The sequence below is a fragment of the Haliotis rubra genome, unplaced genomic scaffold (assembly GCF_003918875.1).
Source record: "Haliotis rubra isolate DU_JTF1 unplaced genomic scaffold, ASM391887v1 Scf364, whole genome shotgun sequence".
In the NCBI taxonomy this organism is placed as follows: domain Eukaryota; kingdom Metazoa; phylum Mollusca; class Gastropoda; order Lepetellida; family Haliotidae; genus Haliotis; species Haliotis rubra.
The window spans coordinates 553,833-580,618 of NW_025767040.1; the positions used below are offsets into that span (position 1 = coordinate 553,833).

The following is a 26,786-nucleotide window of genomic DNA, read 5'->3' on the forward strand; positions in this document are numbered from 1 at the left end:
TTGTCGATCACGTGACCTTAGATTGTAAATAAATACAGATTTCTATCGGTAAATAGATATGACAATACAAATCATATCTAGACATGACTAAGGTTTTAATGAATGTGATGAAACATAATATATAGCTGTTTTTGTTTATACTCAATGTCGTAAAAAGGAAGTTACATTCCATTTTACGCATGTCCAACCAGCAGTGTTTCCGGTTCACGACCTTGAACGAACAGGTGCTTGTTGCCACGAGAGCTTGATCCTCATCTTCGCTTCTCCATTTATCCGTTAAGATGCCAGCTGTCCCATCACCCGCCCCTTCTCAAGGAAAGCCACAAGGAATAAATGCCATTCTGCTTGGACCCCCAGGTTCTGGAAAAGGAACACAGGTTATATAATAAACATTTCAAATGTCTGAGTGAGATCGCATCAGTCTCAGTTTCAATGTTAAGGTTATAAAGTATATGATATTAAAGTTGTGTCATGGAATCAGATGATTCTGTAGATGCATCGAGGCAATTAGACATAATGGTTTTCGATTCCGAAATGACACTTAAAATCTAAGGTTCAAAAGGAAATAAATGTTCAGTGTCTACCCTAGAACATCCTCGATAATCTCCAGGGTATACGTAACGATCACTCTCCACTATAACCTGGATGCATCCACGGCTTGGCCCCATAATTATATTACACACACACACACACACACACACACACACACACACACACCCCCCCCCAGGAGTACTGCACTTTACCGGGCGCACTTTTTCAGATTAATTAGCGCTGCTGGGGTTCCCTAACCCTAAGGAGCGTAAAGGGTGCCTAACCCTAAGGATCATAAAGGGTGCCTAACCCTAAACCCTAACCCTAAGGATCGTAAAGGGTGGCATACCCTAACCCTAAGGATCTTAAAGGGAGCAGCGAGGGCTGCACCCCGGTAAAGTGCTTCTAGCCTACCTCCCTTCGCTGGCTCCGCATTCTCACAGTAGCCAATCAGCTTAGCCGCCATTACATCCGAGCTTGCCAGTGTCAACAAAGATAGCGGTTGCAGTCGTGAAGGTTTGTTCGCAGTGCCACTCAGATTTTTGGGGAAATAATACAGACAAATTGACAGATCTGAAACTCTAAAAAATATATGAAAGAACTCTTCCTACCTTTTTCAGAGTACCTCTGCATCACTTGTGTTGCAAGTTTAAACGGTTAGATAATTTAAGAAGCGAAAGTGAGTTGTGATTGGTTCGCTCAACTTCCCAGCGTAGACATCTGTTTGGATAAAAAAGCCGGCCAAGGGAGGTAATATAAGCCGTGGATGCATCCAGGGTATAGTAGAGAGTGATCGTAACGTATACCCTGGAGAATATCGAGGATGACTCTAGAATAGAAATTACTAATTAGAGAGCATGTTTGAACAGTCATATTACACTTCATTGAGTTAAGGGGGTTTTCCCCAAATCGGTATTTTTGTCCAATTCGACATCTTCTCTTAATGATATATTCTGTTTGATGTTTGTAGTCGTGTCATTTATATTGACAAGAGGTCAGTTTAGAGGACAAGAGTACAGTTTAGAGGGGACACAGTCCACACCTGTTACCATGTGGTTACTGAGTGTGGTGACTTGTTAATTGAGTCATGCTTCACTAACCAAGCATATCTTCACAGTCAACGTGCTATCCTCATTTTGTCCCCACCTCCTGTGTATAATAGGTAAAGCAGTCATGCATGCAGACCGAGAGAACAATAGTAGACACTGCAATATTCCATCTATATATGACAGCTGTATATTTCTAAATAGTGTACACTTTACCATGTTTGTGATCGTTAACATGATTGCTGTTCCTTCATGACAATTCAGAAAGTCCTGCATGAGGTCACGCAAATATGACATATTTTTATGGCATCTGAAACCCTGTGGATTTTTATATTGTATTTGTAATAGCTTTAGACTAAAAGATAAAACTGACAGCAGGGCTCCAGATAATTTTTCATGATCAGGAGTATGTACTCCTTATTTTTACAATGTAGTAGTACTGGAAAACAATAAGGGTACATTTAGAGACTGGAATTTAATGGAGTATCGGTAATCTTGTGTTTCGTTTCATATATGCACCACAACATTGCTACTCTTGTGTAAACAGGTCCATAAAACAATACTTTTTTCAGATAAATACGCCTGTAAATGATTCCTAGACCATACACCATTGCTGTGGTGCGAATCTGCTACGTTTTCTAAATTATTTCCTACTGCACCGTGCTTATTTTCTATCCGTACATACGCCGATGTGGCCCTTCTCTAGAGCCATGTGACAGTGTCATTTAATAATGTCATTAAAGTCCATATCATTAAACAAAAATAAACTTGTACAAAAACATTTTCAGTGAGAAGTTATGCTGAATCAGCATGGTCTACTGGCAGCCTTGAACTTCCATATTCTATATTTGGGGTTACATTTTCTTGGTCCCAGTCAGGATTTCAACGCCACACTCTCAGAGTCAGGCTGTTGAACATCAGCACACAGTACAAATCCTGAGGGTTTCAGACATTAATAATTATGTATTGCTTGTAGGTAATCACTGGTGATAATACTTGTGATCAGAACATCACCAGTCATGTAACAAGATTGTTTTATGTTACAGGCCCCTATGCTTGCTGAGAAGTATTGTGCCTGCCATCTGTCTACGGGAGACATGTTAAGAGCAGTCATAAGCTCTGGTAGTAAACTGGGTCAGCGTGTGAAGGGCGTAATCGATGCTGGTCAGCTGGTCAGTGATGACCTGGTGGTGGAACTAATTGACAATAACCTGAATAAGCCAGAATGTCAAAATGGATTCCTTCTTGATGGCTTTCCAAGGACAGTTGGACAGGCCAAAGCTGTGAGTTTCAGTTGAGTGAGTGAGTGAGTATGGTTTTACACCGCTTTTATCAATATTCCAGCAATATCACAGCGGGTGACACCAGAAATTGGCTTCAAGCATTGTACCCATCTGGGAAATCGAACCCGGGTCTTCAGTGTGACGAACAAGCGCTTTAACCACTAGGCTATCCAACCACCCTGCCTTCTAATGATTTGTGCAAAAGATATCATCACAGTACAAAATCGTTATTGCTTTTGTTGTGGTAATCATGCATGCAGTGTTTAAGATGTAACATGTCTTAGAGATCGTCTCCTTTCATACTTGAAACTAACCCGCCAAGATCTGGGTTAGCATTGATCTTCAACAACCCAATCTTGTCATAAGAGACTAAGGTGGTCATTCTTGCTGACTTCCTTGACACATGTCATCGTATCCCAATTGCAAATATTGATGCTCATGATGTTGATCACTGGATTGTCTGGTCCTGGTTCTTACTTACAGACTGCCACCATAAAGTTGGAATATTGAGTGTGGCATTAAACAACAAACTAACATCTTACTAGAAACTAGATAATCATTTCATTATTGATACAAGGATTTTGATGGGAACTCACTGACCTTTATGTTTTATTTCAAACACTGTAATGCATTTTTCAAGTTGGATGACCTGCTGCTGAAACGCAAGACAAAGCTGGATTCTGTTATCGAATTCTGCATTGATGACTCCCTGCTTGTTAGAAGAATTACTGGACGACTCATCCACAAGTCCAGCGGGCGAAGCTACCATGTAGAGTTTCACCCCCCTAAAGTCCCCATGACGGATGATGTGAGTTGCCTAATTCTGATTTTGTGGCACCAAGAGGACTGAGACGATAAGTGAGACTGTCTCAGTCTCTGGAAATTCAAATCTGTGGCAGTTTGTTAAACTGTTATGAATGGTCCCGATGTACATTACCAACATGTATGTTAAGTTCAAAATATTAACTGTTAACGATATGTCTGATGATTACCACTCAGGACCATGGACCTGTTTGCTGCCTCAGTTGTGTGTGGCAAGTAATGTCACTAGCATCATTTCACTGCATTTCTCACTTACAATAGTCATCCTCTGTCTGAAGCAATGACTGCCAATGGATTAGGTGTACATGATAATGATTATAATGGATTTGAATAGCTCCTGGGCCTGGCCTAGATTTTCGAAGCTCTCTTAGCGCTAAGATAGTCATAAGTGACATACATTAACATTACCTTACAACTATCTTAGCGCTAAGAGAGCTTCGAAAATCTAGGCCCTGGTTTCCATCATACGGTGCTCAACGGCACTGAAATCACAATCTGATCATTATTATCTCAGATAACCCAAGCTGCCTATGAGGCGCTAGATGGTTATCAGTCACAGGATTTTCTGCTGGGTGAACAGAGGCAATTTTGAACAAGCTCACTTGCCTAAGCTGAAACCACATGTATCACATGTGTTTCGTTGTGAGGAGGACTGAAGTCCTAGAATATATAATCATGATAATGGAAGTACTGTACCTTAGAAAGTCAAAGATAAACAACTATAAATATTTTTGCAGCCTACCACACGAAACACTGATTTTTGTTCCAGATAACTGGAGAACCCCTGATTCACAGATCTGATGACAATGAAGAGGCATTATGCAAGAGACTGGAAGCTTATCACAGGCAGACTAAACCACTGGTAGACTTCTACAGACAAAGAGGCATCCACACTGCTGTCAATGCTGCTCAGCCGGCTCATATAGTCTTTGCTTTGATAACGGCAACCTTCTCAGCAGCAAGGTCTAAAGACAAAGTCTTGTTTTTATAGTCTTTGTCCAACATTTAGAAACTATTCAATTTTTTCTTCTGCTACAGTGAGATATATTTTCTTTGATTATATTTTCCTAAACATCTTTTAATGATGTAAATGAAGGTTTATTGAAGCATGTACATAGAGAACACCTGCATTTAGTTGTAAGCAAGGGATTTCTGTGTGCATGGTTTGCGATTTGTGTGTAGTTCTTTGGAAAATCATTGATTGGGGGTCAGAATAATGGAAGTTATCTTGAACTATATAGCTATCTGGTATCTGTAACCTTGAAACTTTCACCTTACATTCATATTAGTAGGTGTCCATATGTCCAAATATAACTAAGAGTATATCCCACATTGTGTGTATCTAGCCTTTGTAACCTTTGGACTTTCACCTTATCTTTACATACTTAGGTACCTTTGTGAAGTGTCACATACTGTCATACTGGTACAAAGTGATAATGCATGTCTGTGAAGATTTTCGTTTGTACTATTTGAAGACACTGATGCACTATGTGCTGCTGAGTTGGATAGGGGATTGCCTATCGGTATTCATACATTTCGGATAAACATGTTTTAAATTTTTTTTCATTGACTGTTATATCCAGTGCCAGACTAATTCATTTCCTGTTACTGACAGATTTCTACTTTTGCAAATTCAAGGTATATTTGAGATTAATTTACTCATATCAATTAAAGTTTAAAAAATGAGAGCTGTGTGAAAGCTCATTTACAGTCATGTAAAGGCATTTGTACACTGGTAAATCAACTTATCTGGGCCCCATTTAACAAAGTCATCATAGCGCTAAGGTGATCGTAATTCCCATACTTAAACATGGATTTTTACGACAGTCGTAGCGCTATGATCGGTTTGTGAAGAGGGCCCCTGGTAGGATATATATACATGTCATTATGGGTGATTGGGTCCCAGAGAACATGGCTGAAATTAAAGAGTTTACCAAGGAATTAATATCCCAGGATTGTACAATTAAAGGTATTAGCAAACCATGAATACCTACTCTGTGGAATTACACATTCACATTGTTATGTAGTAATAACATTGGATTTGTATAAATTAGCATCCCTTCAAATTTCATGCATTATTATATATTTAAACCAGATGACAGAGAGCTGTGCTCTGTTGGGAAGATAGTGCTAAACAAGATGATTGTGTAATTGTCCATCAAATACTAGAAAACACATTTTTATTCAGTTGTATGTTTGTTCAAGCCAACATGAATGCATTTATGATTCTATGTTGATCTTTACCATGTTATAATACCTGTTTATTAATTATGATTAAAGTGCAATTTAAGAATGTTATGTTTTAGGCATTACGCACATTATACCAGCTCTTAATAAATATTGTAGGTGTAAACTGGAACCTGTCTAAACAGGACTCTGATTAATCCGGACATTTGTATGCAAGAATGCTGCTGATAGAATATTGCTCATTCATGTACATAATTCTTCACATGGATGCATATGAAGTAATAGACATTCATGCATACAGAATAATATAGGGTATGCATGCATATGAGGTATTTAAGATGCATGCTTGATTTGTCCAGTGGGGTAGCCTAGTGGTTAAAGCGTTGGCTTGTCACTCGAAGACCCCGGTTCGATTCCCCACATGGGAACAATGTGTGAAGCCCATTTCTGGGGTTACCTGCCGTGATATTGCTGGAATATTGCTAAAAGCGGCATTAAACCATACTCACTCGATTGTTCCAGTAAGCTGTTCATTCGTGGTCATAATGACTTGAGTACAGAACATGTATGATGATGTTATGCTGTACAGCCAATCTCTACTCGGATATCATCATTTCGAGCCTGTTCAGAGTCCTTTCTATAGAGAGCCCGAAGTCATCTCAGTCACACAACTTAGTCACAAGACACTGTAGCAGAAGTCAGCCTGTCTCTTCACCTTGCCCTCATGCCTTATGTACACTACTCAACATTGCTCAGGACCAAGAGTCTATGGCTGTGGTCCTAGGCAAATTGGTGTAGTTACTAGTATGATACATGTCATCATTTATGTGCATGTGTGATAAAGGTTCACATACTTAGTTTGTAAGAAAAATATCTTGTAGATGTAGAAATTGGTTGTGTCAATAATCATCTGGTTGCTTTCATCAGATGATCTTTGATTCTAAAGGCATTATTATCCTCATTGTTTAATAACAGCTACAAGTTGGATTTTACTGAATGGAATATGTGTTTTTAAGCAGCTATATTAGATCTACATCTCTTACAATTTATGTTAGTGATTTCAACATGAAATACCTCTTGTATTTATGATTTGGAAATGTCTCAGCGATCATGATGATTGGAAATACAAAATAACCACAATTTTGTGTAGTGAGTTAATCATGGGAGATGTCTACAAGACAGTGGTTGTATCTGTCCAAAGACAAGTGGTGATCTTGGTCCATATTGTACAGGGTACCGGTACATCAAATTACACCAGAACTAGATTCATAGTCAGGATTAAACATGTGGAGGTTTACACAGTGTTCTGCTTTATGGCTTTACTTGGATTTGAAAGGTATTATACCTGGATGAGCAGCCAGTCATCATCATCATCATCATCAGATGCTGCTTTATTGAGTGAGTTTTGTTTTATGCAGTACTCACCAATATTCCAGCTATGTAGCGGCAGTCTGTAAATAATTGTCGACCAGACAATTCATTGTTCAACAGCATGAGCATCTATCTATGCAACTGGGGTACGATGACGTGTCAACCAAGTCAGCGAGTGTGACCACCCAATCACGTTACGATTCTGATTGACAGGCAATACGGACGTTTGTGTTCATGGTTAAATGCTGCTCTTAGCAATATTCCAGCTATATGATGGTGGACCGTAAATTATCATGTCTGGATTGGACACCCAGCTGATAAACATACTTGATCTACACAACTGGGACAATGACATGCATTAACCAAGTAGGCAAGCCTGATCTGTTGATCCTGCCAGTTGCCTTTTACGACAAGCATGGTTTGGTTTGATTATTATTAATACCGCAACCAGCAATATTCCATCTATATTGGGGCGGTCTGTAAATAGAGTCTTGACAATCCAGTGATCAACAGCATGAGCATCTAAAAACATTGGGTTATCTGCCCTTTGTTAGCAAATGGACTGAGGCCCCTTAACAACAAAAGGGCTAAGGTGAGGTGAAATGAAATGGAATTTTACATTTCGAACATCAAGAACATTTTGCTCATATGACGACGTGGATGCGTGTGTATATATAGCTGCTGGTTTTATTGTGCTAGCTCACTGAGATACCATGCCACAGTTAAGCATATATACCCCACTCAGACACATTTTCACATCGAGCTGACCAGTCCTTGTTGTACCCATTAATGCCGAGCACCAGGCAGGGACCAACAAGTACCATATTTTAACGTCTTTCGGTATGATGTGGCCAGGGATCAAAACCCGGACCTTCCTCCCTCCTGGGCGGACGTTCTAACCACTACACCACATTGGCGGCGGCTAAGCAAAGGACAAGTATTAGTTTCCATAATCCAGGAACTGAAGTCAGTAGGTCCAGCCATTATGTGTGTAAAGCTCCTATAGAATAATTCAGAATGCAAATTAAAATGACAAGATATATATTTGTTAAAGAGAAAAGGTTTATTGTGATCTGGACACACATAATCCAGTCACATTACATTCCAACCTGCTGTGTCTTCAGTGTACATTCACACCCCTGCAACTAACATCTCATCAATGACACATCATTTGATACACACCTGGCCATGAAGCCCCTCTAAATATAATACCCATCACACAATAATGCTGTAGACAATGTACATTACATGACTCCATCAATCTGGTTCCAAAATATTACTGATCAAGGATCATGAAATTAGATATGAGTAAGCAAAATTAAAATCAGAAAGAGATACAGATGTGTTTGATTCCTTTTAAAATATATCTCTACCTGAAGCTTTATTTTTCTTTCGATTGGTATAAGAGACTGACTGATTAAAAAACAATTATAGAACAAACTCTGAAATTAGAAGTAAAGTAAAATAGCTTTTGACCAAGAAAGTTTTGCAGATGTTTTCTAATAAGATGAGAGGAAAAATAAGAAATGTAATCACTTCTTTCTGAAGAAATTGTCCATATGTATGAAAATCTTAATGCTAATCAAAAGAAAAACATCAGCTTTTGGTGTCATGTTATGACATGTTTGTTTTCATTCACTAGAAGCAATACAAAGTTATATATTGACCACTTACATTGAATTTTAGGACTAATGTTTTTGGTAAACCAACAACGTAATATAAAATGAAAGGCTTTGCTTAGAGTTAAATGTACACAGCAACTTCCAATTGACCATTGGGTATACCTTAACACTGACAAGTTCCTTAAACTCCCATGTCAAAGTTGATCATACATGATGTGGTGACCTCATGTACAGCCGTATGTCTCAAACACCTTCCCAGCATGCAACACCTTCGCTGACCTCATACCATCGTTGCCACCAGTGTACAAGCTGCTAGATTCTACTGCCAAAATCTTCAAAATCGTCCCTTACAATACTAAGTTACATATGAAGTGACATTAATATTTTGGTGAATGCTGTTGTTTGTGTGTTTATAGCAAACTGAGAAAACATATATATATATATAATATTTCCCAGAATTTATGTTTTGTTGGTTAGTCATATTGCTTCGAGATTGAAGATGTTTGTGAAAACACACAGCCTCCTTATGCATTCTCAAAATACAACCACTACATGATTGTTGAAATGAAATCCAAATTCAAATTGATGAAAAAAACCCAATTTAGCTTCAGCAAGGGTATTCATGCTCGCAACAGTCATCCCTGATTCACATGTTTGCTATGTGAGCTCCATACATTGTTGTAGACTGCCTAGCAAAACATGGAGTTGTGACTGATTGCAGTGATAGTACAGGGAGACATGTTGACATTCAAAGAAATAATCCTGTACTCATTTACTAATAAACAGGTTCCAGACTGACAAGGTTTTCTATGTACCTATCTACATGGCAGGGCAAAGGAAGATAGAAAAGTTAGCTGATTGCATTCTCGATTATCAAGTCTATTATTTCCCCATTCTGTTGTGATGTAATAACCTGATGTTTTCAAGATGGGTGGTGCTAATTTTACAACACCCTTCCAATTGTCAATGAGATTGAACACAACAAGTGTTCATGATTTTGCAGAATTTTGTCAGTAAAGAACGAAAAGTGTACTTAATTAGAATGGAATTTCTTTTGGAGTTACAAAAACCTTATCTTAAAGACAGCTATGCTGGTGTGCAGCTTCAATCGTTTATCTCAATAGAAAGGAATATAACATATTGGACAATCAAGGATGATGGTGGCAGCAACACTAGAACTGCCTGGAACCAACTCTGAAGGTGGTTTATAACTGAATGGAATCAGTATGTCCCAGCTATGTCTCGTTAGTCTGTGCCTGTGTGACTCGCAGTACGACCGGCACCGACGTGCAGGGTATCATTCCCAGCTCGGTGATGACAGCAGAGATGAGTTCAGGTGGGGTGACATCGTACACTAAGTTCAGCAGTGTCAGATGGCTGTGCTCCTTCCAGTCTGACAAGTATGGCTCTTTACTGCCAACCTGTACCAGGTCACTGGGGTCACCTGAAACATGCAGAGTTCTCTCCCATTAACCGTCATGACAACAGATAACTCGGTAGATCACCTAAAACACGAAGAGTTGTCTCCCACTCAACTGTCAAGTTTTGCAAGGGGTCAGTTTCCATAACTCTGTGTTGAAGTTCAAGTAATGCATTTCAGACCTGTTTTTAAACGTTTTATGAGCTTTCTGATATCAGAGAAAAGCAAACTAACCCAAAGACCAACCAATTGCTGTGTATATCCATTTCAAATTGAAAACACAATAACAGTAACCTGGAATCTGTAAAGAGTTTACAGAAAGGCGACACCAGTACACAAGTTATGCAAAGTCTTAACGTGTGTCCGGTGATTAAGAACACAAAAGGTGTGTTTTGTTGTTGGAATTGAAAATCCACTTTTTCAAAATGCCACCCTCACTGTTCATTAACAAATGTACCTATTGCACTTAAGTAAACCATTCTATAAAAAATATTATCTGCAGAATGCCAAAATGGAAGGATAAATGAAAGAGAGACTTACCCAGTTCATTGAATACAAATGAGTCTGTTTGAACCCGTTCACAGAACTTGTACGTTTCACAGCAGACAAGGACTGGGACGTTACATGAGCGAGCCATCAAGGCCACCAAGGAGCTCCCTACACGGGACATCACAAAACCATTAGCAAGCAGTGCGTGGGAGCCTAGAAAGACCTTGGTTGCCTGGAAGTAAAGATAACAGATAATCAGTCATGAGGGCCTTGTTGATATGGGACTTATTTTGGGACTTATTTTGATATTATACAAGCCACAGACTAACTGGACAAGAATGGTATTGTCTGAGATTTGATTATTAATTTGGTACTTGCCATGAACTAGATATACAGGTGTGCTAACCCCAACCCTCGTGGGTTACAGAATATAGTTTAATTTGTCTTTGCTTCCAAAACATCAGACAGGGATTTCCACATAGAAAACATGACCATGTGTGTCTATAAATATATTATTTCTTGTGACAGTGGTAAAAGCGTTTGCCCATACCCAGGTTGAGTTCCCACATGGGTACAATATATAAAGCCCATTTCTGGTGTTACCTGCTGTGATATTGTTGGAATATTGCTAAAAGGCTTATAAATCATACTCAATCACTCACTATAACATTTCTTGCAAGTAAAATTGAAGAAAACTAAAATTCAGCACAGAAATATTGGCATCCATGTACTAGCTAAACATTGGCAAGCAACTGGAATATAACTTATCATGGCACACCTAGACAAGTAATATGGACCAATCTGGACTACTTTGATCCACACAGGGACATACTTTGTTACATAGCTAGGTTTGAAGAAAGACAGTGTGCCATACAATCTCCACATTTACCTCTTGCATGACGTATGAGGCTGAGTTGATTAACACATAGGAACACTGGATGCCGGCTTTTACCAGTCTTCTCAACATCTCTTTCCCTGATGAAATAAAACACTTGTGAACATATTGCAATGTGTGACAGAAATTCTGCTGATGGGCATCTTATCTCAATAAAGAAGGTATAAAGAAAACAAAATCAATATTAAAAATATTGATTTTGAAGTGTGAGTTTCATCATGATGTAGGGTTGCCATCTTGTTCTAAAAAAATATGCTTAAAAGAACCATGGTTGTAGTACATGTTCAAAATATATGAAATTATAAACAGAGAGAAAATCTGGCTTAGTCTGTTAGCAGTATTTCAGTTATATTATTTTCATCATGTATGACAGGGATTACAGGAAATCCCAAAGTGATGCAGTTCCTAGACATTGTCCATTTGGAGAAACACACAAGCTTGTGCATAGTGCTGACGAACAAGGAAAACAAAATCAGACTGAAGCAGGGAGTCAAACTATGATCACACTCTTTGGTACATCTAAGGGACATAACTCTGAACAACACAGAGAGGCCATTTGTGCTATGTGCCATCCAACTGATGTGAGGAGTTTTATCTAGCTTCTGACAGATGACAGTGAGATTCCAAACTTGCCTTCCATTAATAACAGATAATCACTTGTAACACATGTTATATTTGGGATTACCGGTACACTTTCTCAGTAAAATACAGATTCTAGTACTTTTGTTGGGTTGAGCCCCATCTGGGATTCGAAAGTGCCATCTCAAACATAACATATGTTACATTTGACCACTTCCTAAATGGCAGTTTGTATTCAGATAATCACTTGTTCAACATCTGGGCATAATAAAGATCTGACCACAGTAAATATCAAACACTAAGTAACACTCATAGGCATTGACAACCCACCTTCCATTTTGGGCCTTCCATCAATTACAATGACCCTGAACTTTCTCCCTTGCTGATGTGCATCACAAAGTACCCGTCTGATTAAACTCGAACTGAAATGTATGAATATATAGTGGATATATTCATGAAAGATTAAGTGAAATGGTCAGTAATGACAAAACAGAGATATAACAATAGTGATATAACAATACAATGATATAACAATACAATGATATAACAATACATGTTTATCAATACTGAAAGAAGCTCAATAAGAATGGGTGAGTGAGTTTTATTCAGATTTTAATCAATATTCCAGCAGTATCCTGATACACACTGGAAACTGACCTGCACCTAGTAGACCATGAGAATATATGTATAATGTTCAAGATGAAAAATCTACTATGAACCACTACAGATATTCATGCTGTAATGAAACCTTGAATTTGAATTTTATATAATATTTAAAAAAACGTAACTTTCACTTATATAACTATGGTTTTATATCTGCACTGGGCTCAGACGAGGGATAGCTATCATGGCCCAATATCCAGTTTCACTGTCATTTATACTGGGATAAAATTGGCATGTCGTTACTTCCAATGGCAAGGTCATTGATGGCTCAAATTCAGTTCCTGGTGACACATATAGGACCTTCTAGAAAAATGTTTTGAGATACTATTTATTACAGGAAGTTCAGTGATGACTTTGTATTAACACAAATAAACTAGAGCAACATGGGAACTGAAATGGCTCAAATTCAGTTCCTGGTGACACATATAGGACCTTCTAGAAAAATGTTTTGAGATACTATTTATTACAGGAAGTTCAGTGCTAACTTTGTATTAACACAAATAAACTAGAGCAACATGGGAACTGAGATGGCTCAAATTCAGTTCCTGGTGACACATATAGGACCTTCTAGAAAAATGTTTTGAGATACTATTTATTACAGGAAGTTCAGTGCTAACTTTGTATTAACACAAATAAACTAGAGCAACATGGGAACTGAGATGGCTCAAATTCAGTTCCTGGTGACACATATAGGACCTTCTAGAAAAATGTTTTGAGATACTATTTATTACATGAAGCTAAGTGATGACTTTGTATTAACACAAATAAACTAGAGCAACATGGGAACTGATTTACAAATTGAAATGGCTAATATTAATCTAAGTGTGAATAGTGAGGAGAATATATTGTTAACTGTCTAGTTAGTGATGGCTATAAAAGTTGATCTCAAGGAGCATCGAGCATGCGTGATGGTCTCTTTGATACGCTGCACTTGAACATCCTACTCAGTGCCCAGGGCCCCTATTCTCGAAAGTGTCCCAGCTAAGACAGATCCAAAGTAGTTAAGACAGAAGTTAGGACATCCTACCGTTAGGATAAGACCCATTCTCGAAATGATCCTATCCTTGTCCTAACTTGAGCTACCGATCCTAGCTAGGAGAGCGAGCTCTAGATCTTCAGTAGGTGAGATAGAAAAACATTCATTAAGTTGGGGATTCCCCTAAATATGATCCATGATTCATTCCACAAAAAAACACATAATATAAGGAAATTCAGCTTTTGATGGACTTAGTAGATCTAGAAGAAATTATTCGATATTTTCATCACGTTATAGGAGTTTTGAATTTTACTTCACCATTTGAAAAGTCTGCCAAAAAACAATAAGGATATGAAAGATATGTGCAAAAAATATTTTCATTGTATTTGTTTTTTATGAAAATCATGACTTGAAGTCTCATTATGCGTCATCTCACAAACTGAAAAATTCACCTAGGAAATAAACAGGAGTTACTTCCCCTATTAAGTTGGCCTTGACATTAACATTTCACGGCAATGTGACTCAAAAGAGCAATGTTGTGATTAAAAAGACCAAGAATAGGTAAGAATTGAACAAATCTCTTTTGTAGATCTAAAGAATATGTGCATTGCAACGAGTGTGTCTATTCATTACTGATAACTTGATAATATAAACTCAAAAAACTCTTTGTAACACATCAAAACTGTGTGCTGTTGTAAATGCAAATGTAATTTCGGCGAGTTATTTTACTTGACAACATCAAAATTGGTGAACAAACAAGAACCACACCATGTTGACTTCCACTAAGATAGACTTAGGACAAGTCCTAGTATTTGTCCTAAGTTAGGATATCCTAGAGCTAGGATACTTTTCGAGAATAAGGTAGGACACCTATCCTAGACCCTAGGATCAAAGTTAGGATATCCTAGGGCTAGGATCCTTTCGAGAATAGGGGCCCTGTAGTACACTTTAAAACCATTCTGTCTCTCATTTACATAGACGTCAGATTGGGAGATAGTTTCAGATTCATTATTATGCATGACAAATTTCAATCACATGTGGAGTAGTTTCAAAGATGACACTTTTACAGTAAGAGGCCCAAAGACAGGAAACAGCTTGTGTGGCCACTACAAATGTCTGTGGGCAGATAATGTGGCAGACAACGTCATCCTCACTCACCATGCATAGACAACAATCACATCTCCATCTGTGATCTTGGACCCAGCATACATAGAGATAGCCTTGCCGGCCATCAACACTTTCTCATGGATGAAGGAGTCGATGTTGTCATTCAGTCGTTGTTTCGCCTGGTTCACAGAAACCACATTCAAACAAGAGCCAAATTGTGACTGTATTTTGTTTTTGTTCTATTCCACAGTGAGCACATACAGTCAGACACTTTTGTGCCGAAGTTGATGGGATCTACGTAAATACTTTGACTTATCCGACATTTAACATAACCACAAAATGAGGATGAAATAAGAAGTATGCAGGGTCAATATTTTACTTGGAGACACCATAAGTTTGACCTAACAGTGCTTGACTGTACCAGGGAAATGGTGGTCTCGAATTAATAATGAAGTCTGGACCAGACAAACCAGTGGTTGATGTCATGAGCACCACATAGTCAAGGTGTGGCTTGCAATCTACCAAGTCAGTGAGTCTGACAACCGGATCCACTATGTTGCCTCTTATGGCATATGCTGTTGGGGAACTAATTGGGAAATGCAAAATATCATAGATCTCATTCCTTAATGATACAACAGCAAATCATGCGAAATTATCTAACATGTTAAACCCTTCTTGTTCAGTGTTTTTTTCTCTCCACCTCGAACATTTATGAAACTAACTTTATAAACAGTCTACAGATGGACTGGGTGGTAAACAAAGAATTTTTTTTAAAGATCCTTCAGATAAGGAACCACTGAACTGAACTTTTGATTTTCTAAAATTTTTCATTCAACATAAGGCAGCTCTGCAGGAGAAAGTCAATTATTTCTTCAAATATCTAGACAACTGCAGAAATGTAAGCCAGGCGTTGTACAGGAATTTTGTTTGACACGAAAAGCATCATTAAATAAGTTCCTGAGCGATCCAGTTGTTATGGCAACTATTGTGTAACTTCCTAACAACTGACACCTGACACATGTCCTGTGTTTGTGGAGGCAGATCATGTGTCGTACCTCAGCATCCGACAACTCCCTGGGCATGTGACTGATGTTCCATTTGAGATACTTGATTGCATTCCCCATGCTCACTGACAGTGGACGACACTGCACAAGGAAACTGAAACAAAGTTTATACAATAGACAACATTTATACACATAACTATCACTGACTGGCCTTATGTCACACTCAGGGCTCCAGATAATTTTTCAACATCAGGAGTACGTACTCCATATTTTTTCACTACAGGAGTACTGGAAAACCTTAAGAGTACATTATTGTTTCGTTTCATATACTCATGCCAATAATGGTTGTCACCCCACCTCCCCACCCTACACCCACACCCCCTCTCCAATAAAAAAAATTGAAGGGGGTGACAACCATTATTGGCATGAGTATATATGCACCACAGCATTGATAGTCTTGTGTAAACAGGTCAATAAACAATAAACCAATATTTTTCTTCAGATAAATACGTCTGTAAATGATTCTAAGACCGTACACTATTGCTGTGGTGCGTACCTGCTACGTTTTCTAAATTATTCGCTACCGTATTGTGCATATTTTTTTATCTGTACATATGCCGATACGGCCCTTATCTGGAGCCCTGCACACTAATATCTGTAAGTGTTTAAGTGACTGTCTTTATGTCACACTAATATCTGTACAACTTTCATTTACTGTCGTTATCTCTTATCAGCTCCTTGACGAGACAGTACGGAAAGGCCTATTCATTCAGTGTGATGAACAGCAAGTTTACCTGATGTAGGGTTTGATTTTATTCTCCAAGTCCCGGGACAGTTCCTTCTGTGGGGGAGTATTGTAATCCGTGATCACCTGCAATTGACGTTATGCATGTTAGTGATCTTTCTTCATGTAATAAACATGAGTGACATAGTGTCTAGAAGTAGTCTTGTATCAATATTCTCAATGCAAGTAAAGTTTGCTTACATCAAAAAGGGCTCCCAGAAAACACACATAAAGGATTGAATGGTAATTTTTGCCACTGTCAGCAGAGACAGCAATAATAAGGGGATAACTGCACTGTGTTTGACGAATTGGGGACATATACCGGTGGTTATATAGCTGCAAATTTAGTTATATCGGCGACTTACACCATCGCCAGAATGTCCCCTTTTCAAACTTCAACACGTTTATTATGTGCCACTGACTAAATTTGACAATGATGAATAAGTCATAGTGTTATAGCTAAAATGGACGGAATTATCATGAAACCGCCCTCTAATTATCAGAAACGAGCGGGCCGCTGCAAATGATAGTGGCCTGCTGATTCCTCAACTACGGGCCATTATCAGTTCTGTTGTCAACTGATGTCACAGCAGGTGATGTCACGCTCCATAATGACATCATAAATCTTGTTTCACGACCTAACAGTGCTGGGTCAACAGCCCGTTGTGAGTAAGTTGTTTGAACTTACAATTAAATGTATGATACTGTTTTGTCTTTTTTAACACAAATTCCATCCATTTTAGTGGGATAGGGGAGTGAAATTGACCTAGGGCTTCTGGAAATGATAATGCCCTGAAATGTACCGTCACCCCAATAGTGTAGGGATACATTCAAAGGTTTCGGTGAATCGGTTTCCAAATTGCAACCGTATATGCTGATTATACAGTCGGAAATTTATAGCATTGACCACTCAGAACTTGTGTTACATACTAAGTTGAATTAGAATTCATCATTATCAGTGAGGTGATGCGAAAGGTGTGTTTAACATGGTATTCGAGACTATTGCTGTTGTTTTAGTTCTACAGTGGAATGTGTGTGGCTGCCTGTAGCAGTCTCAGTGTTCTGCCAAGCGTAAATACAAAACTTAAGGGGCCACTCTGTCATATAAAAATTAAAACCCAAATTGCAGCTTGTTGATGCAGAATCACCATCCACAAGTAACAGATGGCATCGTTCTCATATGTAACAAACTGCAGTAGCAGCAACATCCCATGTCTTGTATTTAGCCACACCAGCTTCTAGGTGATCACTACCATTAGTATGTCTCTACTTGTTCAAAAAGTCTAACTTAGTTTTCTCATTCAATTAGATTTCACAAATCTATACAAAGCTGACAAATCATAGTATTTCCTTTCAAATCATGCTGCGATAATGTGCTGTCACGAAGCCAGGTTCGTTGAAAATTTCTACCTTTGCCGTTTTTAATACCTTTCCTTAGTGACACCTTAGTCACTGTCAGATGTGCTCTATGAGGCATTGTGTGTATCGCTAACTAAAGGTGCAGTATTACTGGTTTTTGTATATGAAATACCAGTGATTAAATATCGCAATATGTTTGGAAAATCCATTATACTGATACATTGTGTTTTTCAAACTCATGCATATAATCATCCTGCTCAATATGTTTACATAAAAGAGAACAATTCAAAAGTCAAACTGAAATATAAAGAGTATGACATGAACAAGTTTTTCCTGTGTGAAAAGACGAGTTTAGTTTTACGCCGCTTTTAGCAATATTCCAGTAAAATCACAGCTGGGGGACACCAGAAATGGGCTTCACACATTGTACCCATGTGGGGAATTGAACCCAGGTCTTTGGCTTCACAAGTGAATGCTTTGACCACTAGGCTACCTCACCGCCCATTGTGTGAAAGAAGAAACAACCAGATTAATGTGTATAGTGTGTCTGTTACTTTAGCCATTGTGACATAGCAACAACATATGAATTTGTCAAAAATGCAAGTGGAAAGTCTTTTTCATCCATACCCAATGATGAACAGCAAAACTGTATTTAATATATTGTGGTGTGTATCAATACATGCCCAAATCATTATTGCAAGAAGTTATGAAACGGAATTCATCACTTTTACTAATATAATTTGTGGGCGGCCTGAAGGTGATTCATGTGAATGAGAAACCTTTTTGGTATTTCCAGTGCTATGACTACAATATTTGTAAAAGCTCAGTTCTGATTGGACCATTTGTGACTTTCAGCTAATGAAAGGAGCTAATAGTGAATTCAGATGCATAATAGGGCTGGATTCCCCTCATGGGTACAATGTGTGAAGCTCATTTCTGGTGTCCCCTGCCGTGATATTGCTGGAATATTGCTAAAAGCGGCGTAAGATTAAACTCACTCACTCATAATAGGGCTGGGATGATACATGTCATGATACAATACGCATTTGAGTCCCATAATTATACGAAAAATAAAAACCATCTACATATATGCGCCTTGAGTCCCACTGAGCATAAAATTTATGCGTCTATCAACAAAGTATCCCACAAGGCTGCTGCTTTTGTAGAACACTGTAGTCATGGGTGTGCATGAGTTTAGTTTTACACCATTCTTAGCAATATTCCAGCTAATGAATAATGATTATAATCAAGTTTGGGAATGAAAATAAGTGGCTGATACCAAGAACAATGATTACTCCAATCGGATTATGTTGATTACATAAACTTTATTGAAAATAAGCTTACACTATATCACCACGGATAATGCAAACCTCTTGTGGAAACCTTCCATGTCAAGTCAATGCTGAATTATATCCCCTTCTATAATGTGAGTGAGTGAGTGAGTTTAGCTTAACGCCGCACTCAGCAATATCTCAGCAATATGGCGGCAGTCTGTAAATAATCCAGTCTGGACCAGACAATCCAGTGAACAACAGCATGAGCATCGATCTGCGCAATTGGGAACCGATGAGATGTGTCAACCAAGTCAGCGAAACTGACCACCCGATCCCGTTAGTCGCCTCTTACAACAAGCATAGTCGCCTTTTATGGCAAGCACATGGGTTGCTGAAGACCTATTCCACCCCAGATCTTCACGGATCTTCTATAATGTGACCCTGAATGATGAAGAGTATTAACACGGTTCTGCTTTACAATGTTGGAGATGTTTACACGGTTCTGCTTTACAATGTTGGAGATGTTTACACGGTTCTGCTTTACAATGTTGGAGATGGTTACACGGTTCTGCTTTACAATGTTGGAGATGTTTACACGGTTCTGCTTTACAATGTTGGAGATGTTTACACGGTTCTGCTTTACAATGTTGGAGATGGTTACACGGTTCTGCTTTACAATGTTGGAGATGGTTACACGGTTCTGCTTTACAATGTTGGAGATGGTTACACGGTTCTGCTTTACAATGTTGGAGATGGTTACACGGTTCTGCTTTACAATGTTGGAGATGTTTACACGGTTCTGCTTTACAATGTTGGAGATGTCCTATAGGTAATTCTTACAGAATATTCCAGAACACCCAGTAACCTGGGTGCCAATCCACAAAGTGTTCGTAATGTTACGAGCTATTGTAACTACATAGTTTGCCGTAGGCTTACGAATGATGTAGTGCCAAGAAGGCTTTGTGGATCGGGCTCCAGACTGACAAAACGATAGTTTTGCAGATCCTGAACATCACCTTGCCTAAACTGAACTCACCTTTTTGAAAGCAGCTAACAAAGCCACACATCTGGCATTAGATCCACTGACAAGGCCTTCTGCATACTGAACACCGAGCTTCACAACAGCCGGGTGGATGCCACCATTTGAGAATCTGAAACATTGAGTTATCACAATGACAGACTCAACATAGTGTTGCTATAAATAACAACTGAAAGGGGTACTGAGGGTAGGTAAATGGTTGGAGGGAATTATAACAGTTGAGAGGCGTGCTGATGATGATGATGATGATGATGATGATGATGATGATGATGATGATGATGATAATGAGTCTTCTGGAAGGTATTTAAACAACCACGATGTTAACTGACTGTTAGGCATGTGTCAGACTGAAATATAACAACTGGGAAGGGAAATGATGATGAGGAGTGTGCTGGAGGAAATTATGACAACATGTAAGTATACTGACTGTAAGGAGTGAGTCGGAGGGAACTATGACAACACGTAAGTGTACTGACTGTAAGGAGTGAGTCGGAGGGAATTGTGACAACATGTAAGTGTACTGACTGTAAGGAGTGCGTCGGAGGGAATTATGACAACATGTAAGTATACTGACTGTAAGGAGTGCGTCGGAGGGACCTCTCTTTCATATTGGTACAGATGGTTGAAGAGGCGGACCTTGCGCTGGACATTGGCTCTCTGTGGTACTTGCTGCTTCTCTAGTTTCTTAGCTAGCTTCTTCTGTGTTTCTGGTACGTCAGCCTTTACATGGTCCGGGACTCGCACCGTCTCCTTCTTCTGCTGACCTGTTGTGAGACCAAGGGAACAAACTTGAGTTACAGCAGAAAACTAGCAGTCTGACAAGGTGAGATGAGTTTATATTTGGCATTATTTGGTTAAATATGACCACAGACAGATTGAATGAGAGCTACTTATCCAAACTAGCTCATACAAATTGGCTTAAAGTAGACCCCCTCATCCTTCTGATGTTTAAATCTTGTTATGCACCTCCAGTGCCACAGTGCCTATAAGGGATAACCATTTTATGTGTCCAAAGCATTGAAGTCTGAAGCTTACTTTTTAGACTAGCTCATAGTTGGCAAATTTACCAAATTACCATTAGTATTTTACTACGATTATCTGGTCAAGCCACAGAAGACTGACAATACGGTTGTCAGATGGTGATGTTATGTATGGTAGCGCACATCTCGGCATCAAATTCTGCCAAAGGCACAGGTCTGACTTTCCTTTGACAGCAAAATATACACAAATTCATCACAGAACTTAGGTGGATCAACTTGCTGTTGTTTTGTTACTGGCGTTATGTTCCATTTTCAGGTATTGTTGACAGCATTCAATTGTATTCAGTACAACCCTTTGATTCGAAAAGTTAGTAATTCTATTGCTTAGTTTTGATCTCAACTACAGGAACATGTGAAAATACAAGTGGAGTGTTTCTACTGGAAAAATCTAACACAATAAATATACATCACACCAGTTGATAAACAAGATGTTTTTGTCTTTGTAGCAGACAGTCTACGGCTAAGTAGTAACCCCCTCTTAGTAGAGGCGAAGACTTAGTCTGTATGAAACTTGTTTCACAGACTGGCATATTACTCACATGACTTAAGGAAGAAATTGTATTATGAAATTCATAATCATGGTAACATATGAAAAGTTTAACAGAATTTTCACCATGGTAGTGGTTTCCATTACATGCTGTAGGATACATCACAGTAACTTCTACATGACCTTTCATAAGGATCATACAAATACTGTCTCACCTGCACCCTCAACTTTTTTTGTGGCCTTGGCAGCTCTCTGTGCCTCCTAAGAAAATTGTAGAAAATATTACAAAAATTGTAGAAGTGAAGCTTGAAATTACTGACTTTAAACAGGTGATAAAAACATGCCGTTAATATTGTGGGACAATGTGGACAAACATATAAAAAGCGTTTGTCACCTGGATTAAAACATGGATGGCAACATGAAATCTATTTTTAGCTGAAAACTTAACATTGTGTCATTGAATTGGGGGTTTGAATTGATGAATTTGAAATAAATTGGCAGAAATCAACGGATCAGCGAAAAATTGCCATCACTGAAAAATAGTCTCACTATGAGAGTAGGGGAAGTAGCTCATCTTTTAAACGTCTTATTCATTGTATACAGGTGTGTTGTAAAAAATAACATTCCTGACACTTCCGTTTCAACATACAGTGGAAGCCCTCTAAACCAGCATCCCTCCAATCTGGCATGCTCTCAATATCGGCGTTAGAATTTGGTCCCGACAAAAGCAAGTTAATTTATAAACATTTATACACCCTCTAATCCGGTGTCAGTCTATTCCGTATTTCGGCACAATAAAGACCGCCCAGTTGACTGTTTGTACAGTAATTAACACTCACTAAGCCGGCATCCGCTATCTTGGCTCTCCTGTTGATTGGCTGAACATGTATTAACAACACAGTAGATTACAGTCAAGTACGGTGGAGTATGGTTAAGCATAAGTAGGTGAGGTAAATTGGTGAGTGTCACCTGTCAATTATATTATAAATTAATTGTCGTGTCACAATTTGTCAGTCGCTCACCGTGTCTAGATGCCTAGACCAGTCAAGCGGGAATATCATTCTCAGGTTGAAAAGGGAAACGTTCTCTAAACCGGCATTGTTTGCTGGTCCCAACACATGCTGGTTTAAAGGGCTTCCACTGTCCAGTGTTTGTGTAATTCAGATTTTCTTGCTGGTGGTGAAAGAGAGAGTTGTAAAGTGAAAAGCAAATTTTAGTTGCCCATGCCGAAATTGCTCACAAAAAAAGACAGATTTCCCTTTTTCCATTACACAAAGTCACAAATAATGTTATTTCTTACCTGTTTAGCTCTACGTTCTGCTTTAAGTTCTGCTTTGCTTTTCTGTGGAACATCCTGTCCCTCTTCTTTTGCAGTGTCATCTTTTGAGGTGCCTTGATTTGGACCATCTTGTTTTTTCACGACTTCCTCTTTCGGAGTGTTTTTGGAACCTCCATCTCCACCTGACTTTTTGTTTTTTGATTTGTTCTTTTTCTTGGAGCCTTCAGGAGCTTGACCTTTAGCTTCAGCTCTTGATTCAGGGGCACCATCTATTGCATCTGCCATTTCTGGAAACAGGACAAAATCAAGCTTATTAATCATATTCAGTGATTAAACACAGGCATGTTATGTAATATGGATTATATAGACTTGAAAATGTGAATGATATAGGGCATTCCCTCAGATTCATATACTCAAGAGTATCCCCTCTTAAACATGCATAAAAAAAACGCATTACGAAGTTACATTCACCTGGGGCCTTATTCTTGAAACGTTCGTAGTCCTAAGAATTTTTAACTTTGATCGTAGCCAATGTGTTAAGAATGGGCTTAAGAAGTTCGTAGGGCTATGAACGTTTCAAGAAAAGCTAGTCTGTGCACGTTAGGAATAATTAAAGACAATATTAGCACTTTTTCAATAGTGATAAAACAGTTCATCAACTCTACAGCTTTTTTTAAGAATGTAAGTCCTCTTTAACTCAAATAAGTATTCCATAACAGTAAAGAACCTTTCATTCTTTTTTTGCAGTTAGTATAACACATTTGGAATACAATATATTCCCAGGGGATATAACTTGATCAAATCCTCATGTAATTTATGTATAGAACATGTAATGTTTTTGAAGATGAGAATGTCATATGCAACACCCCTTCATAAGAAAATATAGGATTTAAATTCAGTGATTTGTTAGTAAATAATATCCTACCATACCAACTGTGTACATTTAAAGATCTTTTGCAACATATTTATTTTATGAAATTCACCCTAGAGGTGACATGTAACCTCACGTGTTACACTTACAGATTTTTATTGCAACATGGGTCATATAGCATTGAACATAATGAATCTTGAACATGTAATGGGTTGTGTTCCCAAGTAATCATTTTAATCAATTCATGATATACCGGTTTTAGTTTCCAAGGTGTGACTAATTACAAAACACTGAAAACTGCAGCACCATAACACTTTCAGGATATAACGGAAAGACTTCCGCTCGTATCTCCCCCTTAAATCAAATCATATTACTTGAATATATAAGATTTCCTCATCGTTAAAATTTAGCTGGGATACAGGCGGAAGTCTTACTCTTATATGTTGTACATGATACTTAAATACTCTTAACCTGGGCTTATGGATCATAAACACTAAAGGGTTATGGACAGAAGTTTTACTGAGCAAAACATATACCTGTGAAATGGTTTAGGTTACAATACACACAAATTACATAGATATAGAAATTAGGCCTCTTATCATGCTTATGTTGATACTAGGGTTATTGCAGAATAAACACAAAACAGCGCAGCTTATATCATGATATGTTATCCAAACCGTATCTATACAAATCTATTCCACGTTTTGGTAAGACTTCCCCCCGTATCCCCCATACATTTTAACGATGAGGAAAAATATCTTTGAGTGGCATTTTTAGAAGTTTATATGTCTTTCAGTATATTCAGATACAATTAAAGAATAATGTTAAAACTCCATTCTTATCAGATGAAGAATATATATTCAGGTGATATGATTTGACTAGAATGAAATTTAAAGGGGCATACGTGCGAATTCTTTCCCATTCTTTTTATACCTTAGATGAAATCGGCCAATTAGGGTAGCAATAGAGTTTAATGATCTTGTTGAGAACACAGACGCTGTAATTTACTTGCTTATCTGATTACCATACAGCCATACCTAACCGTATACCTTACAAATGACCGAAGTGCACCTGCCATTATGGTAGCTATCGACCTTCAATTTGATTTTCGATAAGGCCGCCAGCTGTTTGATAGTGATCGAAAACTGGACTAACGTAATGACACAACAGCATGTCATCATGTTTTAACTTACCGTGTAGAGTGACCTCCAGACACTCAGTTCGAAAAAGGAAGGAATCTGAAACACTGTTAATCGCCTTGAATATATTACGACTGAGCGGACGACTAATGACTTATTTGACGTTGTTTACCTTGATAACGCAAGTTTGCATCAGGCAGGAAGTGGGATAATAATCCGGAGGAACCGGACAACAGTGAACAGCGCGTGAACTGGATATTGATAATCGGACGGATTCCATTTGCTGAGACATTGTTTGTCAGTTGTAAATTGAGTTTAACTTCACTTTAATTTGTAAATATATTTACTGTAAGAACATTTTCACACAATTGAAGAAAAGACTATGGCTTTCATGCATAGGTAAATATATTTCGCAAATGAGAGTTATAGGGGCCTACGCCAGAATTCAGTTAATGTGCCGGGAGGATAGTTTGAGGAAGAGTGAGCGAGTGAGTTTAGTTTTACGCCACACTCAGCAATATTCCAGCTATATGGCGGCGGTCTGTTAATAATCGAGTCTGGACCAGACAATCCAGTGATCAACAGCACGAGCATCGATCTGCGCAATTGGGAACCGATGACATGTGTCAACCTAGCAGGGTCATGTCTTGACTGTATAGGACCGCATCGCGGCTCTCGGATAGTGTCAACCAAGTCAGCGAGCCTGACCACCTCATTCCGTTAGTCGCCTCTTACGACAAGCATGGGTTATTGAAGGCACATTCTAACCCGGGACCTTCACGGGTCTTGAGGAAGAGAATGCACTGACAAACCAAGGATCATATATTCAAGGCTAATCTAGGATTCGAACCCATAATCAGCGGATCCTGACAACAAACGACTAACACACTGAATTAATATGCAGTTTGCTATAACAATGATGTCTTCTTCTAGTCATTCCACGTTCTACAAAATTCTACATCTACATATTCTACATAATTTTTAAAAATAAAACCGGCGTTGGTTCGCTTAGAAATCCAACAAATTCTCTATTTCTTATTTGGTATTTCCAATGCACTTGTCAAGACTCTAGTATTGTGACGTAAAATTAACTTGAAAACAATGACGTATATTGCATGAAACACTAAAACATCTATATGGCGGTAATTGCAAGGGCACCTGCGAGTTTTCGTAAGTGTGATTTTTTCAGTGTCAGGGCTATGCCCCCCCCAACCCAACACAAAACATCAGCAACTGGGCTTCTTCTCCAAACTCCTCCAAACTAAATAACAGTCATTATGGAGATGTGTCACGTGTTACTAACACTGTGTGTGTGTGTATTTAGCGCCCTACTTCAACTACAGTATACTACTAGTACTAACAGAATTACTAGCTTTGTGACTAGCTTTGCAAATTGCTTCTTTCGCAATTTTTTTCAGAGGATTTTTCATCGTAGATTTTATCGTTACTGGTGCCGCGAACAGCTCCGCATATCGTACGTAACGCGTCTATAAGTGCATGTTTCCAATACTGTTGCTTG

At 38.5% G+C, this 26,786-nt stretch overlaps 2 protein-coding genes and 1 long non-coding RNA gene across 5 annotated transcripts; 2 read left to right on the plus strand and 1 right to left on the minus strand.

The window, feature by feature from the left end:
* Positions 1–178: 178 nt before the first annotated feature.
* Positions 179–7,166, plus strand: LOC124285593 (adenylate kinase 2, mitochondrial-like). Its single transcript, XM_046721849.1, has 4 exons — positions 179–377; positions 2,624–2,860; positions 3,501–3,668; positions 4,452–7,166. The coding sequence occupies exons 1-4, from the start codon at positions 282–284 to the stop codon at positions 4,671–4,673; spliced, it is 723 nt and encodes a 240-aa protein (XP_046577805.1). The 5' UTR covers positions 179–281; the 3' UTR covers positions 4,674–7,166.
* A 1,118-nt stretch (positions 7,167–8,284) lies between these two features.
* Positions 8,285–25,496, minus strand: LOC124285590 (translation initiation factor eIF-2B subunit delta-like). Of its 3 annotated transcripts, none has more exons than XM_046721844.1 (12): positions 25,440–25,496; positions 23,279–23,544; positions 22,194–22,239; positions 21,026–21,218; positions 20,449–20,563; positions 16,790–16,866; positions 16,047–16,149; positions 15,043–15,170; positions 12,576–12,667; positions 11,661–11,746; positions 10,823–11,003; positions 8,285–10,306 (listed from the first exon to the last, which is right to left on the minus strand). In XM_046721844.1, the coding sequence occupies exons 2-12, from the start codon at positions 23,540–23,542 to the stop codon at positions 10,098–10,100; spliced, it is 1,494 nt and encodes a 497-aa protein (XP_046577800.1). In that variant the 5' UTR covers positions 23,543–23,544; positions 25,440–25,496; the 3' UTR covers positions 8,285–10,097. The 3 variants fall into 3 exon arrangements, with proteins under 3 accessions (XP_046577800.1, XP_046577801.1, XP_046577799.1); XM_046721845.1 differs by having other exon boundaries at positions 21,026–21,215; positions 25,322–25,490; XM_046721843.1 differs by having other exon boundaries at positions 25,322–25,490.
* LOC124285594 lies at positions 9,125–18,521 on the plus strand. The gene is made up of 3 exons (XR_006900845.1): positions 9,125–9,221; positions 13,646–13,649; positions 18,484–18,521. It is a non-coding gene; the product is annotated as an uncharacterized LOC124285594 (long non-coding RNA).
* Positions 25,497–26,786: the final 1,290 nt, after the last annotated feature.

What these genes read in the sequence shown, in the direction of transcription:
- LOC124285593 (XM_046721849.1), top strand. Translation starts at nt 282, where the DNA reads ATGCCAGCTGTCCCATCACCCGCCCCTTCTCAAGGAAAGCCACAAGGA. An exon ending in CAGTTGGACAGGCCAAAGCT is followed by an intron (nt 2,861 to 3,500) that starts GTGAGTTTCAGT and finishes GCATTTTTCAAG; the next exon opens with TTGGATGACCTGCTGCTGAA. An exon ending in AAGTCCCCATGACGGATGAT is followed by an intron (nt 3,669 to 4,451) that starts GTGAGTTGCCTA and finishes TTTTTGTTCCAG; the next exon opens with ATAACTGGAGAACCCCTGAT.
- LOC124285590 (XM_046721844.1), bottom strand. Translation starts at nt 23,542, where the DNA reads ATGGCAGATGCAATAGATGGTGCCCCTGAATCAAGAGCTGAAGCTAAA. An exon ending in CCTCCGACGCACTCCTTACA is followed by an intron (nt 20,564 to 21,025) that starts GTCAGTATACTT and finishes TCAATGTTTCAG; the next exon opens with ATTCTCAAATGGTGGCATCC. An exon ending in GTGATTGTTGTCTATGCATG is followed by an intron (nt 12,668 to 15,042) that starts GTGAGTGAGGAT and finishes CATACATTTCAG; the next exon opens with TTCGAGTTTAATCAGACGGG.